We start from the raw sequence: 17,932 nt of genomic DNA on the forward strand, positions 1-17,932 counted from the left end.
CCAGAGATTTTCCAGATATTTAAAAATTATGTTGAAACTTAAAAGGCATAAACAATAAATTTTAGCTATTGAAAAGGTGTTTGTTTTACTTGAGTTGTGAGATGTATACCAGCAGTTAGATGCTTCGCTACTCATTTGTAGAATTCATGTTTCCTTTTGGGACAGCATTAATTTAAACTAAATACATATTGTAATTGTAAAACTGTCATGCTTGACTTAAAATAATGAGTTCCACCAATTATATCTAACGCTGATTGACTTCGATACAGACTGAAACAATTTTTATTATATAGAAATACGGTAACAATAATGACTCACATTGTCTTTTGAATATATGGGCTTATACAAAAAATTCTATTTAAAAAGAAATCTTCTTAGTGTTTAAAGAGTCTAGTGGAATAGATTATAGTTTAAATCAGACAATTCTAGGATGGTCTGAGAAAAGATTAGCCTCAACAAACCTACCAACTCAGAACATATAAAGAGCAACAGACAAACGGAGTCTTTGCCCTGAGCTAAAATAACCACACAAACCAACTGTCGCCTTCCAGAGAATTAAAACAATAACCACACCAAGAATCTGAAGCTCCTAATAAAATATTATGATCTCACCCCAGGCTCTGCGTGCTCATTTGCCAAATGCTAGGTTGGCTTGCAGCTTTTTTGGGCAGGCTAAAGAAACAGTTTTGCTGCCAATCATTTTCAGACTTTACTGTGAATTGGAGAATCTTTCCATGTATGTATTTACTTTTTTTTTTTAATATTGGGGATTTTCTTTGTTTAAAAAAACCACACTTTCTTTTTTACATAAAGATTATTTGCTTTCTCTGATAGCTTTTGCTGATGTATCAGTGAATTTACTGACTGGCATCCCCTTGCAGATACTATTTAATAACTTTTGTCAAAGTAGACAAAGTAATTTTAGTGATTATTGATTTAGATATACTACCCTAAGTCAAAAGAAGATGGCCGCTACCCTGGACAAACTAGCTTTCTAACTCCTAAGGAGAAGAAAATAATAGATAAACATACATTATAATGTATGCAAATAAAAGTCTGAATTAGAGGCCTTCATCACCTGATAGACTGTTCCACAGGTTCCATAATTATTTTTTATGTTATTATTTATCTTGCAAATATAATATGTAGTATTACAGGAAAATACCTATTAGTATAAAATTTAAAATAGTATAAATCATGATTATTTGTAGAACTATAAATTTTGAAAAGCTTGATGAGTCAAGAGTGAGATAGACACGATGGCTTGGAGAACTCACTCAGGAGAAATGGTTTGCTTTGTAGGGGACTCTAGCCCATACGTGAAGCAGTTTTTTAAATGAGAAGGAAACCGATGCAAACACCTACATATATACAGTATTTTATTCTGGCTGTATATTGAGGTGGGGTTCATAGGAATGAATACTTTTTGAATTTTTGTGCTGTGTATACGATCTGCTGTGTATGTGTTTGTTTCCTTAACATGTCCACAAAGACAGGAGCTGTCACTCCTCAGACACCTGGGAGGCCTTAGAGCTCCCCAAGACTGGAGTTGTAAGAAGTGATGGAATAGGAAAGGATCCTTCAGTGTCCCTTTACTTTACCTCTGACAGTGAAGGGAAAACCTTTGTGGTGGTTTTACAGTTGCATTGCTTCCCTTGCTGACTTCCCAGGGAAAAGAGAGAATTCTTGATCAGTGGGACTTCAAGAAAAGATCTATAGCGACATCTTGAACCAATTGAAATAGGAAAAAAAAGCCCTGACTTCAATAAGTTGCTTATGGTTTATGGGAGAATTTGGTTCCTTTGGGAGTTCTTGGACAAACTAGCACATTATTCCATGTCAGATGGAGTACTTTCCTCCGTTGGCAAATGTGAAGCACTTGAGGGTAGTTTAGCCTCTTCCATTATTGCAGGCTAAACAACTAATGCAACTGCCTAGTTATCGTGAGGTATGCTATTCAGGTGTCTTGGGTCCTGAACCACCTAATCTTAGCACACATATTTGTAAAAGTCAAGAGAATGGTCAGTAATGTTTTCAGCTTTAGAATTAGTGTTGTGAAGCCCTTGCAGGGTATTTGAGTGAGGGGCTCTGTAGGATCATTTAAAGAAATTGAGGGTCATTTCTATTTCAAAATGACGACAAAACCTTGGGTTATATAAGCTTTAAGAAATCTTATATTGGGTTAAATGTGGACATTGTCAAGTTCAACTTTCTGATTGGCTAACTCAGCTCAATTTCAGCATATTGTAAAGTAGCCTATGAGTCCTTGATATTAATTTCTTGTCACATTTTCTTAGCTTGACTTGTGAATATTGTTTTAAAATCTGTTCCAGAAATATAACCCATTGACAGCAAAGCGTAATTTGCTAGTCACTTGAATTAAAGGGTAATGCTGACATAAAATGGAAGAGCAAATTGTGAGGTCAAAAAGCAGCACTATACATTAGCAAAATAGATACAATAGCAAACAATACATTAATGGAAAGTTGAAAAATGTATCTGTCAAGGAATATGAAGATACACAGTAAGTAATGTATATGTATTTGATTTGTCTTTTTATGTTATGAGTAAATTAATATGCTTTACTGTGTTACCCCCTTAAGGAAATGCCATGGCCATCAAAATAATTTTGGAAAAATGACAAGCTATGCAAAATGTGAGATTTTTGGCCTTTTAAGATTTTTCTGCCCACATTTTTCTTGTCAATTAAATGAGAATTTTAGAATTCTGCTCTTGTTGAGTAGAAATAGGTAACACTTCTGTACGGGTTTTTGAAAATATGGCTAGAGAGATTTTGAAGTGTTAGAGCCTTTCATGGCACTAAGAATGGCTAATGAAAGAGAAGATGAAGAGAGGTCATTATTAGAATGAACGGTAGACTAAATGGTGGGAAGAGAAAAATGAAATTAATCTAGGGAAGATAATGTACAACTACATCATGCAAATATGTCACTATCTTCATGTTCATTGTCAAGGATTGCCTACCACAATAGGCAGGTATAGAAGGTCAGGTATAGATGATGTGAACAATCAGTGTTTTTCAAATACCAAGAACAAACAGACTGTCAGTAGTCGCTACCGTTTGCTCTTCTGTTTTACATAATAATCCAGTTCCTAGAAAAGTGGTGTCAAAAAGTTTGTGCCTGAATAGCTATCAAAAAGTAATGATATCTATCAATTGTTCTGTATTAAGCTAATCATGTGAAAAAGAAACAATAAATGAGGAAGAGGTTTATTCTGTTTTGTGCATTTCAGTTAACAGTACTTTCTTTCCATGGCCAAAAAAAGTTATGAATTAATGAAAGCATAGCTGAATCTAGTTCTTGGTTTATAGAAAAAATAATGCTAGGAAAACAGAATATTTCTTTTAATCTCTGGCAGCTGTTTGAGGCGGAAATTGAGAATTCCAAGTCACTTTCAGAAAGGAGTCGGTGAGCCCTGCTGCGGTGGCCAACGCTCCCTTTCTCAGGCAAAGAATAAATTTCCTCTGAAGAGTGGGTGACTGCTTTGGGGTTGAGAAAAAGAGCCTTTTGGACTCCATTTTTCCTTCCTCTGTTATTTTCATTTGCTTAGTTTAATTAAAGAGTTTATTATTTTCTGTGTTTAACTGCCAGCCCTACAAGCTAAAGTTGTAGGAAGTAGGGAAAAGAATCTGAGTTTATTTTGTCTCAAGTTTGTCACTCTGTATTTTACTCTCTACTAAGGGTTGAGGTATTTCCTGCTATCTGTTTTCAAGGCTGCATAGGCTGGATTAGGTGATATTACAGATACGTAATCTCATTTGTAAATGTTTGGAATTTTAGTATTCCACCAATGTTTTTTGCTGAATTGGCACTCAATTCTTAACATGAGCCAAAAGCAGTGAGAATGTTGTTATTTAAATCAATAGATTTTACTTCAAATATACCCGATGGTATTTTAAATGAAAAGGTGCTTGTGTTACATCTTCTTTTCAAAGTTGTAATGCAAAAGCGTTTTACTGTCTGTTGTGCAAGTATGGTGATTTAGCAGATCATATTTTTTACAATACAAGTATCTGTTGCAATTCATGACTTCAAGATAGAGGAGACTGCGCAGTGAGGTATACAACATGCATCATTTCTGTCCAGTACGAAGTGCAGTTTTGCTGAAAGTGCTCTGGATTTATTTGCTGCAAGAGATTTTAGTTCTCAGAACTAACATGTTAAAATTGTTTGAGAAACAGCAAAGAATATCAGCAAAGTTGAAACATCTCAACTTCAATTTACATTGTGTATTTTGTACAAATCACATGGAATCAAGCAACGTGGGGCAAGATCTGACATTTGTACTGTAGATTTAAGGTTTCTTAAGCAAAGTTCAACTAAATAATGAGAAAAAGGAAGGAAAAGGATTTTGAAAATGTTGAGATATTACAGCAGCACCTACTTATCTGTTTATATTTATACCCAATTTATGAAGTGCGTGTTCTGTCTCCTTGCAAGCCTGATCAACCAGTGGTTGCTTCTTTAATTGCTGAGATCTGTGTTCAATTATTTGAGAACCAGGAAAAAAATTCTGCTAATAATCGACATAGAAGTTGTTATGTGAATAACTTCTGAATGTTCTGATTTTATATGAAAACTTGAGCATATACATGTATAAAAGCATAAACAATTTTTAAAATAGTATTTATGTTTTTGCCATGTCCAGTGTAATTTTATGTGCTTTGATCTATTTTAGAAATAAAAATAAATTTCTTCATTTCTGAAAGGAAAAAAAGTACCTTATTTGTAGGCATTATACAATAAACTGAACATTAAAAGAGCAAGATTTAAAATAACATTAAAATTCGACTGGTCTCATTAACTATATGACAAGAAACATCCCTCTTTGGCAATAACATATGAACTCAAACAATAAATTAATGTTGTTGTTTCTTAGATGTGCCATTTCAGTTGTCAGAACAAGCAAATCAGAGATCTCTTCAACGCGTATAAACTCTATAACACAAGAAATACATTAGCATCAGGTTAGAGAGTATTGATGCTAGTATATTGCAAAATGATGTTGCATGTTAGAGTGTAATATTAATATGAGTGTTGTAAAGCAGATGAAGCATCTAGATAATTATGAAGAAAATTTCCTGTAGAGGTAAATTTGAATTTATTCCATAATATTTTCATGAGATACTTTTTTCTTGGGTTTTTTTGCACTTTTCTCCCTCTTGTCTAACACTTCAAGAATATTATAAGAATTAAGATATTAAGACCTTCCATTTGACAAAACAAAAGTTCATTTACTGAGCAGTCCTTACTATCAAGTAATAACACTTATATTTTTCACTAATCGTAATGCCTGTGCCATGAGCTTTGAAATGCTCCATCACTGGAGAAATCTAGACTTTTTTTTCTAAAATTGATGTTTAAATAACTGCCGATGCACTCACTTTTCTTTGTTGTTGCTTCTTTTACTAACATTTTGTTCATAATTCTCTAGTTCATTGGTTTCCAAACTCTGCTTATGGACCATGGTCCTGGGTAGACCATGTAAAGGGTCTGCAGCTGTTCACAGAAACCCCGTCAGTTGCCGCAGTGTCTTCAGTTAGGAGTTTGGTGAAGAATCTATGAAAAAAAATAAGATCTGGCTGTGGGCTATGGTTTAAAAACTTTAGGAACATCATATTTAGACTGTGTTTTTAAAAGAACCCAGGTAATTATATATGTTCCTCAGTTTTTAGATCTCAGCAACAAGTCTTCTCTTGCTTACCATAACATTTCCATACCTACATATTTACTTCTATGACAGTTACAGTGAGATGCATCTCGCCTAACTAGCTTTTTAAAACTATATGTCCATCCTTAGTTAACCTTCTAGGACTTTCTATAGTCAGTAGACAGAACCAAGGATTACTCATCCGACCTCTGTGCATATCTGTCTTAGAAAGAGATCAGTTATCTTCAGAAACTTTTAGTCAATATGGAGTAAGACTAGACTATTAGTAACATTTAGCTGAATAAAATTTTGACAGGTCAGATTTTTCTGTATCTGGCCCTCCCTTAGGATCTAAATTGACAACTTCTTAGACCTTTCCAAATAGCAGCTGAAAATTTCATAAGATAAAAGATTTCTGTTTAAAATAAAATTGTTACCCAATTTTCTGATTATACACTAATCCCTATGTCTTTTTGTGGGCTTTTTAGCCTAGTCCATTTTTTTTTTAAGTACAGTAAAAGAAACAAGGAATTGTTATTGCTGTATGTTTTTTAAAAACTTTGAAATTCTGTGAAATTCATTCTCACATGCTCTTTCTTTGCATGGAAAAAGGCATATAAATAGTAAGGGCTGGAGTATTTTGAAGCTCATTCTGCTCTCATTACGTTTAGCAAAAATGCAAGTTTTGCTAGTTTATAGCAAAGACTTCACAGTAAATGACTTTTTGTTTTGTCACAATGGACAAGTAATGTTGGACACCAACATATTTCAGTATAACAATGAAAATGAGGCAGTGGATGATTGTTAGATACAGGCGACAGAGGAATGAATCAGGCAGCTGCTCTGAAAGTTCAAAATAATTATCCTGGCTGAAAATAGGTTTGGTGGTAACCCCCTAACTTTGATGTAATGCAAGCAGAATTTATTTTGGTCACCAATGAATATGATTTATAGCATTTGATAATGGAACTTGGTTTTAAAAGCGACATTTTTGCTGATAGAGAGGAGTATGAATAGGACTGTTCTCAACAAACTCTTACTGGAAATAGAGAGCAATCGCTAGAAAGAGCAGGAGAGAGACAAACTGCCTGTGCAATGAAGGGGTGAGAGTATGAATTTTAGAATCAGCATGAATAGAGAGTTCCCTAAATAGAAAAATGTGGGAAGACTGACTGTGATGGGTCTGATGTTGCAATCATGAGGGAGGTTCCTACTCTAACTTTAAAAGTTACTTCAAGAAGTAAAAATAGAACAGCACTATTTTATGAGGTTTCTATTCATAAAATTAGTTATTGTAGTTCAGTAATACAGAATTATGATGAAAATGTACCCTCTAAGGCACGTAAATGTCTCTTTGCCTTTTGGTGTAATTAACATATTGAAATAATGTTACTGGTGGAAGTGAATGGTTGAAATATAATTTCTTAACTGTAGTCTTAAAAGTTTTTATTAATATGTACATGGTTGTACATAAGGCTAGCCATTTCTTCAGTCAATGAAGAAGCTTTCCATCTTTTTGTTACTCATCCTTTGCTATTAAACATTTTAATTTTCTGTTTCATGGCTAGTACTCTTAATAGTGTACTATCTCTTCCATCAGATTTAGTGATTATCCATCCATTATCACTTCAAGTTGGCCATAAGGATTCCGTTTGAGTAAGCACATGCTGACATCTTTTGATGTCCGTTACACTAGTTTTCAGCATAATTTAATTATTATTATTGTTAGCTAGCAGAAAAAAAAAGTGAAAAAAATACTTTGTTAATTGATTGGGTAAAGATCATGTGACCCTCACCTGACATTTATAAAATGTGATAATTAGGCTGTAGTTGGGAACGAGGCTATGTTGAGAGTGGGTCTGGTTGCATGCTCTGTTCATATGGCTGTCTGACATACATTGCAGTACTTTCGGCTTAGAACTTTTGCTAAACTTTAACTTTTGGAGCCAAATGCTGGCCATATTTCTTAGAAATTTTGCATATATATGCACATCTTTATAATCTAATATATGCTTCTTTATTAGGGCACAATTGTACAATTTTTAATAACATGGGTACATACCATTTCCTAAGGAGCTTTCCCTCTACAATGTGTGGAATGAATTTGTTTGTGGAGGATGAATCAGTGATCATGTAATGGAAAAATGAATGTATGTTCCTTTCCTATTTTGTTGTAAAAGTAAAAAGAATTACAGTGAATGATGGAAGGAGCTGCAAAATAAGAATGATCACATGTAGGGTTATATAATTCAAAATATTATAAAAAAATCAAACTCTACATATTTCAGATTGGCTACTCATGATTAATGGATGTTTTTGTCCTTGATCTCTTTGTTTCATTTTCTGTCCTATAAAATGGGACTAATAATGCCTGCTCATCTCACAGTAATGTTGTAACAAATTCATTAAATTCTCTGAAGAACTTGGAAAATGATAGTGATGAATACTATAGAAAGCCACATTAGAAATTAATTTCATCTTTAGAAAAGGGTTTGTGTAGTATGTAGTAAATGAGGCATGGGCCCAACACTGAGTACTGAACGGAGAACAAAATGTTGAATAGCTGCCCATTAAGTGAGCACTCACCCAAAAATAATTCACAGGCACCCTTGATTGTAGTGGTTCATTTTACAGTCTTAATATTCCTCTTTAACATACCTTTTGTATATAACTTTATCACTAATTTATACTAAACATATCCAATTTTTAAAAATGTTTTTTAAAATAGTTACCAATGTAATTATATATTCTTGGAGAGTTGTAGTGGCACTCAAACACTGAAGTAGAATTTCAAATCAACACTTCTGTCTGGCTTTTGTTTGGGAACATTCTGGCATTTTAGAAAACATAAAGTTTTCTTTTAATACAAAAGCTTGAGTATGAGAATAGGTCTCTTCCTTGTTGGATATGAGTATAAAACTCCCATATTAAGCCATATTAACCATATTAAAAGTCATGGGCCTTCATTAAAGAAAGAGAACAGTTTCTTGAAAATTAACAGCAATACTGGGATTAAACGATTGCTTTGAAATTTATTTTCCTCATTTAATTAAATGGCTTTCTTAGCCTAATTGTTGTTGTGTTCTCACATGCGCTCATTACTGACATTTTGAATTGATTTTAATGACTCCTTTTGACTGTGAAAGCAGTCAAGGGTTTTGAAAAAATCAAAATAGAGATGTGAAAAGACTCAATAACCATAAGTCCTTGTTATATTTGACCGTTGATGATGTCAGGATGGTATTGTGGTCTTATCTCCCAATGTTCTTTTTCTACTTTATTCAATGGCTTTTAATACAAAATGAAGCAACATGCCTGGGAACAGAAATTAGCCTGTAGGACTCCCCTCTCCCTGCTGAGTGCCTGTTTCATTTGACTTCCTCTGGTCTCTGTCTCTCTGTGTGCAAATTGAATCTTTTTTCCCTGCTGGTGTGAATCCTTCGGCTGCTTCTCCCTTGCCTACACTAAGGCAACAGGGGCACACACCCTGCTAGGCAAAAAGAGGAGGAGTTGGGTTTAATACTATCAAAAAGAAGGCAGCCTGCAACATGTTTTCCTGGTGAGCGCTCTGAAGAGGAGGCCACGCCGCAGTGACGTGGTGGCTGATGTTTGTGCTGAACTCTGTAGTAGCTGTGCTTAGGATGCTCTGGGCTGACTCCTGGAGAAGCTTTGGCTCAAAAATACCCAGTTTGTGGATTCCAAATACTGTGCGTGGTGGGGAATTAAGATCCGAGCTGTGGGCTCTGAGTTTGTGTAGGAGATTTCTAAGTCCTCAAGAACTTTTCCTGTGAAACTTCAGACATAAAAGTTCAGGGATTTTCTAGATTATACTCCAGTGTGTGGCTGTTTAAATTCTCTGTGGCTGCCACTTGAGTCACCTGCATTTTATATCAGATTTGAGATGAAGGTCTGGGCTGTATATCTGAGCCAACAACACACTAGACATTTTACAGTCATTTGTACTAGCACAAAGTAGGAAGGGATTATCGCTGTTGTAATGTGATAGTGGTTCTGTCTCTTTCCCTTGCCCATTCGTGTAGGGAAACTCTGAGTATCGTTTTTTTAAAAAAATATTTATTTCAAACATATTGAGTGGGAAAATGTAAACATGGAGGATATTGATGGCATAAAAAAAAAAGAAGTGCTGGATATTAAGATTTTACTGAAACAATCCAAAACTAAGATGAAACTGTCTTCTGCATGTTTCCAAAAGATCAAGGATATGTAGAAGAGCAAGTAATTGTTAAAAAAATGGTGTGTTTCAGGTACATTCTTCTTCAGTTAACTTTTTTAAAAATAAAAGAATGCAAGTCATTCTGTAATGTCATTAACATTTTTTCCATAGTTAAGAGTCTATGCAGTGCTCGAGATAGTTAACTACCTAGTCTCTTTGGAAAATCATTATAGCTAATTGACACTTTGTGAATTTAAAATGTGTTGAGAATTAAATGTAGATTGAGGAAATGTGTTTTGAAAAAAGGTGGGATTCATATTCTAGTCTTTTTAATTCTTACAGAAAAATGAAAGAGTCACCAAAATGAAACACAGAGTGCATCAATAGTAATTCTACAGAATCAAGCATTTTCTTCTATAATTCACTGAAATGATTCTATAAATTTGTATTTTTAATTTTTGGATGTTAATGACTATTGATAATATTTTGATTTCTACCTCTTATGGAAGTGTTATGGTTTGAATTTGTTTATTTTATTTTCAGAGTTCACCAGATTTTGAAAACAGTTTTGAAATCTTGTTTATATAGGTCAACCAGGTGAAAATTATAAGATTGCTTTTATCAGGTGTTGCTCATATGGCAGTTTGATGATCATGTTTAGTATTTATTTTGTGCTTTCAGCTTTCATTGTCATCCTGTGCTACAATATAAATGCAGTAAGATTTTAAAAATTTTTATTTATATGTGATCCAAATTTCTTTTCTAATTGAAGCAATTTGTTCTATGTGTGTCTTTATAAAGAGAAGCACTTATGAAAAGTCTCATGTGTTTATGTAAAGGGTAAAATTCTTATGGTGGCTTTTTAAAGGTTTAAAGTAGAAACAAAAATATGTGGAGTAAAAATCTGAGGCTTCTCTAAATTCCTGATTGTAAATACACACAACAATATATATCAACAGGATATACTGAAGGTACTTTAAATAGCTTTTTCTACATTTAGCTATTATACATTTGGCTATTTATACATTTTAACTATTCAGAACAGGTCATAGCGTTACAACTAAATTTTACTTTAAATTTTGTATTTATCTCCAGGCTAAGCTGTCTAGGCTGAATGGCACTATGAATTGCGAAATACGGTGTGATGTACTGTGTAACTGCTTAGTTTGTTTATGTGCACTTATAATGTATTGGCATGGATTATGTTTGAGGGTTATGTTCAGGATGGGGCTTGGCAGAGGGAAGGAAAGCTGTTCTGCCTGCTGCAGTCTGTAGAAGGTGAAGCTTTCTGGAGGAGAGGGAGGTGATATTTTCCCTGGGAGCTGTTGAATACAACAACATGTGGGGAAGTCTCTCCTATGGTATAGGCTGGAACAGATGGAGAGAGGGAGGAAGGAGAGCAAGACGGACAGCAGCAGGACGCAATAAATGAAGGAAAGACTTCTTTACAATCCCTTTTAATTTCTACTCTCCCCTTGAATTTAACCTTAAATTAGTTCTACTAATTTATATTCTAATAAAATCTAGCTTTAGAGCCTTCCAGAGATTTGGGATGTTCGATTTAAGAATAGGTCCAGGCAAATCTTTCTCAAAGTTTTGGCCAACCAGAAGTATCCTCACTATGAAAATAAACCTTCCTCCAAGCTGTGAAACTTTTTCAGCATACTTTTGCAGTCCTCAGAAAGATGGGAGGGAGAGTTTGCTCAGTGTCAGCTCTTTCATTTGCACCCGACTTAATTTGCACTGTTGAATCATATAACTGCATTAGGCAGTGCTCTCCGCTGCATTCAAGTCGTACACACTTTAGGTATCTTCCCTGAATTAGAATCGTCTATGAAGAGATATGTATTTCTGCTTTGCAGCATCCACTCTGTGGCCAAGACAGGTTTAATGATTTGTCCCTCTCTACTGCAGGTGTCTCTGGAATAAACACTTCATAATTTGTGTCCATTAGTGCTAAGAAATGTGCTCCTTCTGAACAGATTGGTGAAGATCATCTCTTCCCATTTTGTAGGGCTGGCTTGGCATAAATTAAAGGTCCTTTGGTACCTTTGAAGAATCCCAGGGAGAGTTCTGTGTGTTGGTGCTCAGAACTCCTCTTGAATAACACAAGCTGCGTTGTTCAAGGCTCTGAGTACTACAGAGGAGATAATGGCTACTGTGTGGGATGTATAACTATCTTTGATACTATTAATGGAGTGATTACTAATTAATAACTCCATAAAATACTGTGGGATATCTTGAGTATAAAAGGTGCCATACATAACCAACTGTTACTGTTTTTCGTGATTCAGTGTTTCAACTGTATTGTAGGTAAAAATGCAGTAAAAAAAAAAAGTGGCAGTATTTTTCTGATTTGTTACAGATGGTAATGTTATGAGGATCTGTATAGTTTAACATCTTTTATCAACGTAAGGACTTTTCCTGCATTCCTTTAAAAACAAATTCCTATTTTCTTGGCTTTTAGCAAGTAAAACATAAATTAAAAAGCAAACAAAGCCACAAAACAGCAGCAACAACAGCAAGCCCCAGAAAAAAAGTAGTTGTATTGTTTTAAGAGTAAATGACTTGGAAATTTTTTAAACTTGTGTGCAGAAAAGCTGTCTATTCATATATAATTGGGAGACAAGAGTCCTGTGTCTTTTCTCAATTTTGCCTTATGGTGAGATCTTAAATATATGGCACTGCTGGTCTTTGGCTGATACTCTGCATTTCTGAGAGGGCACAATCTGGGCTTAGAAGACGACTATGGCATTTTTAAATGGTCATTTTCCCTATATTGTGAGCAAATCAACATTACCTTGTCCAGAAGGCCTGTCCACACTGCTTCTTGCATCTTGTCGCCTTTGCAGTAGCCAGAATTTCCAGAGGAGTGCATGCTGTGGTGCTTGTCCACCATACATTTACAATAACTCTCTTTGCAAAGATACATGCTAAAAGAGTCATTTGTAGTTCGTGGGACCCCACGTTGACCAGATCAGGAGATTTAGCATATCTATACATTATTCCTAGCCTTTTGGCCTTGCTACTCATGGTTATTAAAGAGTTTATTAATCCCTTTAATAGCGGTCTAGCTCTACTTGCCATCTTTTGCTGTCCTGCTACCTTTAAATATGTTCTGGGGCAATGGTAGTCTTACTGTTAAATATGTAGATATGGCACACTGTTACTAATAGAGTCAATTAGACTTTATTAATTAGATTTGCATAGCTATAGAAGTGTAGAGTAGTATTAATAAATAAATGGGGTCTTTTAATTTCATATTTATTCATCTTTTGCCTTCATAAGCTTGCAAATACCTGATCAAAACTCATTATCTAAGACATCTAGATCAACTTATTCTTATTTGAATAATGGAACTGCGGTGGCTAATAATAGAGAAAGCGGACTTTTCAGCTTCAAAGGTCATGGTAATTCCTTTCACGTAACTCCTTTATTTTCTAATTTTCTTTCCACACTCTGTGTTTAAAAAAAAAAAAACCAAACCATTTTCTTTGAGTATTAAGACAATACAGTGGGCTGTATTCATGCTTCATTGATCAGTAAGCTTTTTTTCTCCTATGTCAGGCTTCCCATGGGATATGATAGAGCGTATTTTTTCAGATGATGTGTTGCTGCAGAAAAAGTGATTGTCAGCATTAAGCAAGCTATTGAGTCCAACAAAAGGCTGACACAGCTTTTCCCTGCTTTGACTTAATCTTTCACTCTCTTTGTATTTACTGATTTTGTTTTTACGATCACATATTTTTTATTTGTAACACAGTGCTCGTGTGGTGTTGGTGACTAGTAGGATGTCATCAAGAGAGGGATCAAAACAGGGCTTCAAAGTTATTCACTAGGATGTAGCATCAAAGATGACTTGCGTCTAACCATATTTTAGCATGTACAAAATAATAATCTGAATCATGTAGACTTACAAGGTACCTCCTTATTTCCTGTGACAGAGGAAAAAAGAATCTTTTGGTCTCTGTAGAACCATAATGGTCAAAGAGTTAGATTTATTCTGTTAGATATGAAGTTATCTGCCCCTGTAACAGAGCTTTCAAGATCCATCCACCGCACTCACCTCTGGTTCACAAGTGACTGTTGCACAAGGGTTATTAATCTGATACCACCATTTATGTCTCTGAAGGCTCTGCTGATTCTTGACTCTCTGACTGCACTGAACGTTGCCTGCTGGGATTCCGCATGGCACCTTCTGTGAATTGCAGCAACAGTCATCCCTGATGACTGGGCCTTTTTCTTACATTACAGAGGTGCTGGAAACTTGCTTCACCTTGACAAATCCACCCTCCACCCACCCCTACCCACCACAGCCTGCAGAAATGTTTCTTTTCAGTCATTCCTAGTGCTATGACCCAACAAAGGGTTAATCTCATTCCTCCAGCTTCAGGAACACAATGGGTTGGCTCAAAACTTAGGTCTTCTGACTTGTCCCAGTCATCTTATGCTCCTTCCAGGAAAGGTTAAGCATGGTTTGGCTCATCTGAGTATGGCCCTTTCTCCCTTCTGCACCTATGCCAACTGTAGCTGGCCAGCAGGGGAGTGCTGTTAGTGTGCAGCGACAGAAGTGCCGTGAATAGGAACTGCCTGGCAGACTCCCTTCCTCTCATAGGGTGCAAGAAAGATGTGTAAAACAAATGTCATTGAGAAGCACAATATAGTCTTTTTGAGTCAATACTAAACTGCCACTTGTTTCTCTTGTATGAAAAGTTTATATCGCTTGCCACTTACAAAATCTCTTAGAATTCTGGCAATTTAGAAAGGATGTGCTTGGTAGTCAAGTAATTTCTATTCAAAATTCCACTGTGCCACTTTATTATAGCAATCTTATTTACTGTAGTATCATGCCTTCATAATATATAATTTTACTGTAGATGCAACTTTTTTCCAAAACTTAAAAACTAATAATTGTGTTATAGTGTGTTATATATAATGTTATATATATATTGTGTGTTAAACATTATATATATAGTGTGTTATATATATAATATATATAGTGTGTTTTATGTATATAATATATAGTGTGTTTAAAATGTGTTATAGTAAGGTAACTATGTAAATCATTTATATAACAAGTAAAGTGTATGACTGTAAAATTAAAATATTTAAATACATTTTGAACCGAATATTAGCATAATTATTTCAGAGTAAAATTAGGGAACTGATAACACTAACAATACTTGATACTGTATTTTAGAATAATTACTTAACAAAGAATGACTATTTCAAGTTATGTGTAATAGCTGCTCTGATAGAATCTGTTCTTAATTATTTTTCTTAATTTTATTTTTTTTGTTACTGATTCACTTTTTTTTAATTGCTTCAAGACATTATAGTGCAAATACTTAAACAGTGAAATGCATGTGAATAATTCTGACTTGTAGATTACTCCATGTTTTTTAAAATAAAAGTGAAGGGTAAATTTTTAGGTGCTTGCATAACATTTTATTAATACATATACACTTGAATCTATTTTATTTTTACATTCTGTTTTGCCCACAGACAGTCTTTTGATTGATTACCAGTTTACCTTCAGCTTATTACAAGAGGATGATCGCCATCACACTGCCATAAACTTTATAGCAAATCCGGAACAAGTAAGAAAATGTTATTAACTTTAGACAAGTTTTGGAGAGTGATGATTAAGATTTCCGTTGTATTTGACCATGATTAAAGGTTTGCCAAGTGCCTACACGGTATTAGACATATTTCAAATCTTTTTGAAAACTGAAAGTTATTCCAGTGCATTCATTGAGAAAACTTTCTAAATGGTAGATGTACTTTAGATCAACTAATACCCCCCAAAATTATCAGCTGGTTTATTTTGTTGTTGTTCCCGTGGATAACTTATCCCACGGATAAGTTTTAGTATCTTCCTGAGATGAATTAAAGCAGATAATTCATTTTATACACAAATCTTTATTAGCAGATGAGAAAAGTAATTTCTGAATCGTAATTAAAATGTAGCCATTTGCCACGTATTTTTTCTTTAGTTTTATAAAGAAAATGATTCCATCATTTTTATCACAATCTGAAAAGATAACTGGTATAGTTATATGCTTACTTCTACCCTGTTCTTAGTGAAGCAAAAGAGAGGATTGCCCTTGGCTCTGAATTATTACCATTTCTATTTGTTTTTAAAATGAAAACCAGAAGACTATTAAAAGGCTATATTCAGTTATGTGCAATAGAGTTATATTCAATACATTCTGATATATTTTGTTAACTTCAATGTATTTTCTTTTTTTTATCCAGTCAAATAAAAATTTGGATATATCAATTAATGCTTCAAACAACTTCAACCTCAATATTACATGGTCTATTGGTTCCACAGGTGAGGGTGAATTTTGGTATGATGACTTTTTCCCATATGATTTCATGATCCTTTAAGCTATTTTAACCTGATTGTCTCTTTGTTGCTAATTTTGATAATAGAACTTTACCAAATATGTTCTTTTGCCATTATCGTTATGCCATTGTTAATTATATTATTTAAACCTCAGATGATAATTTGCAATCTGAACAAAGCTTCATTAATATGTTAACTTTCTCTCCTATTCAATTAAAATTACTTTGGTAGGAAAAGCTTGTAGTCTATTTAAATTTTTAAAATGACAGTGTTATGAAATGCTGTGATTTTAATTAAGATAAATTGCTTCCTTAACTCCTGCAGAGACTGAGATTTTATTTCTTTGTTTCAGTGTTCAAGCTAAAAATTTAATTATTAACCTTAACATTGATATCAAACAATAAAGTTCTTCTGTGTATGCTGATAAAAGGAGCTGCTTATCTATTTTTCTCCAACTTCGAACCCCATTACTCTTCTTTGTTTTAAGAAGAAGGAAGAAAAGCTTTACTTAGACAGTTTCTCTGAATTGGTTCTATTGACTTTATGAAAACACATCCAAGGAGAAGCTTGATGCTTAAAAGGAAATCATACTAAAATTAAAAAAAAAATCTTTTTAAAGAAGATTCAGAGTTTGTCTTACATAAACTCATTAATTTCTTCATCGTTGTAATTCTGAAATATTTTAACATACCATAGTTAGTAAATTCTATTTATTCCTTTATTTTAACTTAGCAGTCACCCATATATTTGCAAAAAATGATACATGCTTGTTAGTAGGTATGTTATTAAAGCTTTCATGAACAATTAAAACTCTACGGCAATAATGTAAAATATAGACAAATTCACTTTCAAGCTTTATTAACCTATGAGTTTTTATTGGAATGAAATGTAAATTACTAGAGGAAAGCATATTATCTGTTTAGCTGGCCATAACTACTTTCTTCTAAAACTCATGTAAATTCTATCAATTTTATGGTTCATTCATAATCTTTTCAAACCAGAGTAAGAGTTTCTGTGAATTTGCTGCATGTGTATGAAATCTACCTGATGTGCCATGTAAACCATAATAAAGGGTTATTAATATTGTGGAATGAAGACACCAAAAGTAATTAAATAATTTAAGTTTCTTATGCAAATTTACTTTGGTACCTTTAATGATGATTAACATTTGTCATAAATACATATATCTAAAAATGGTTTTTTTTAGCTGGAACAATATCTGGAGAAGAGATTCCTGTTGTTTCTAAGGCTAATATTAAGGAATACAGAGATAGCTTTTCCTGTGAAAAATTTAACTTTCGGAGCAACCCAAACATCACTTTCTATGTCTATGTCAGCAATTTCTCCTGGCCAATCAAAATACAGGTTAGTATGACTGTTTTGTGCTTATAAAGATGTTGACATCTTGGCTTTACATTGAATTTCATGTTTTCACTCATACAGAAAGTAGATGAATAGTATTATTTGCATGCTGTATTTTCTGTGTATAAGAATTGTGCTTTCAGCAGTGAAGCAGACTTCGGACTGTAGATTTTAAAATGTGAAATTAAAATTATTGAACATAAATATTTATCTGTAATATATCTTATACATTTAGATGTATACATAAAAGAAGGCATACAAATATGTATGTATGTACCTCGATATTGTGTGTAATCTTTCATTAATCATTAGCTTTCTTAGCCTCTGAATGTCTATATCTTATTGCAATACTACAAACTTCAGTTAACACT

At 33.9% G+C, this 17,932-nt stretch overlaps 1 protein-coding gene across 1 annotated transcript in view; it reads left to right on the top strand.

Annotated features, from left to right (window-relative positions):
- The window catches only part of ATRNL1 (attractin like 1), a 536,524-nt gene that overhangs the window by 215,697 nt on the left and 302,895 nt on the right, over window positions 1-17,932 (top strand). Inside the window, exons 22-24 of the mRNA XM_072870268.1 lie at window positions 15,353-15,447; window positions 16,106-16,184; window positions 17,407-17,564. Of these exons, the coding sequence (XP_072726369.1) occupies window positions 15,353-15,447; window positions 16,106-16,184; window positions 17,407-17,564 (332 nt within the window). The remainder of the gene's footprint in view (window positions 1-15,352; window positions 15,448-16,105; window positions 16,185-17,406; window positions 17,565-17,932) is intronic.

This window comes from Ciconia boyciana, chromosome 8 (assembly GCF_034638445.1).
Source record: "Ciconia boyciana chromosome 8, ASM3463844v1, whole genome shotgun sequence".
In the NCBI taxonomy this organism is placed as follows: domain Eukaryota; kingdom Metazoa; phylum Chordata; class Aves; order Ciconiiformes; family Ciconiidae; genus Ciconia; species Ciconia boyciana.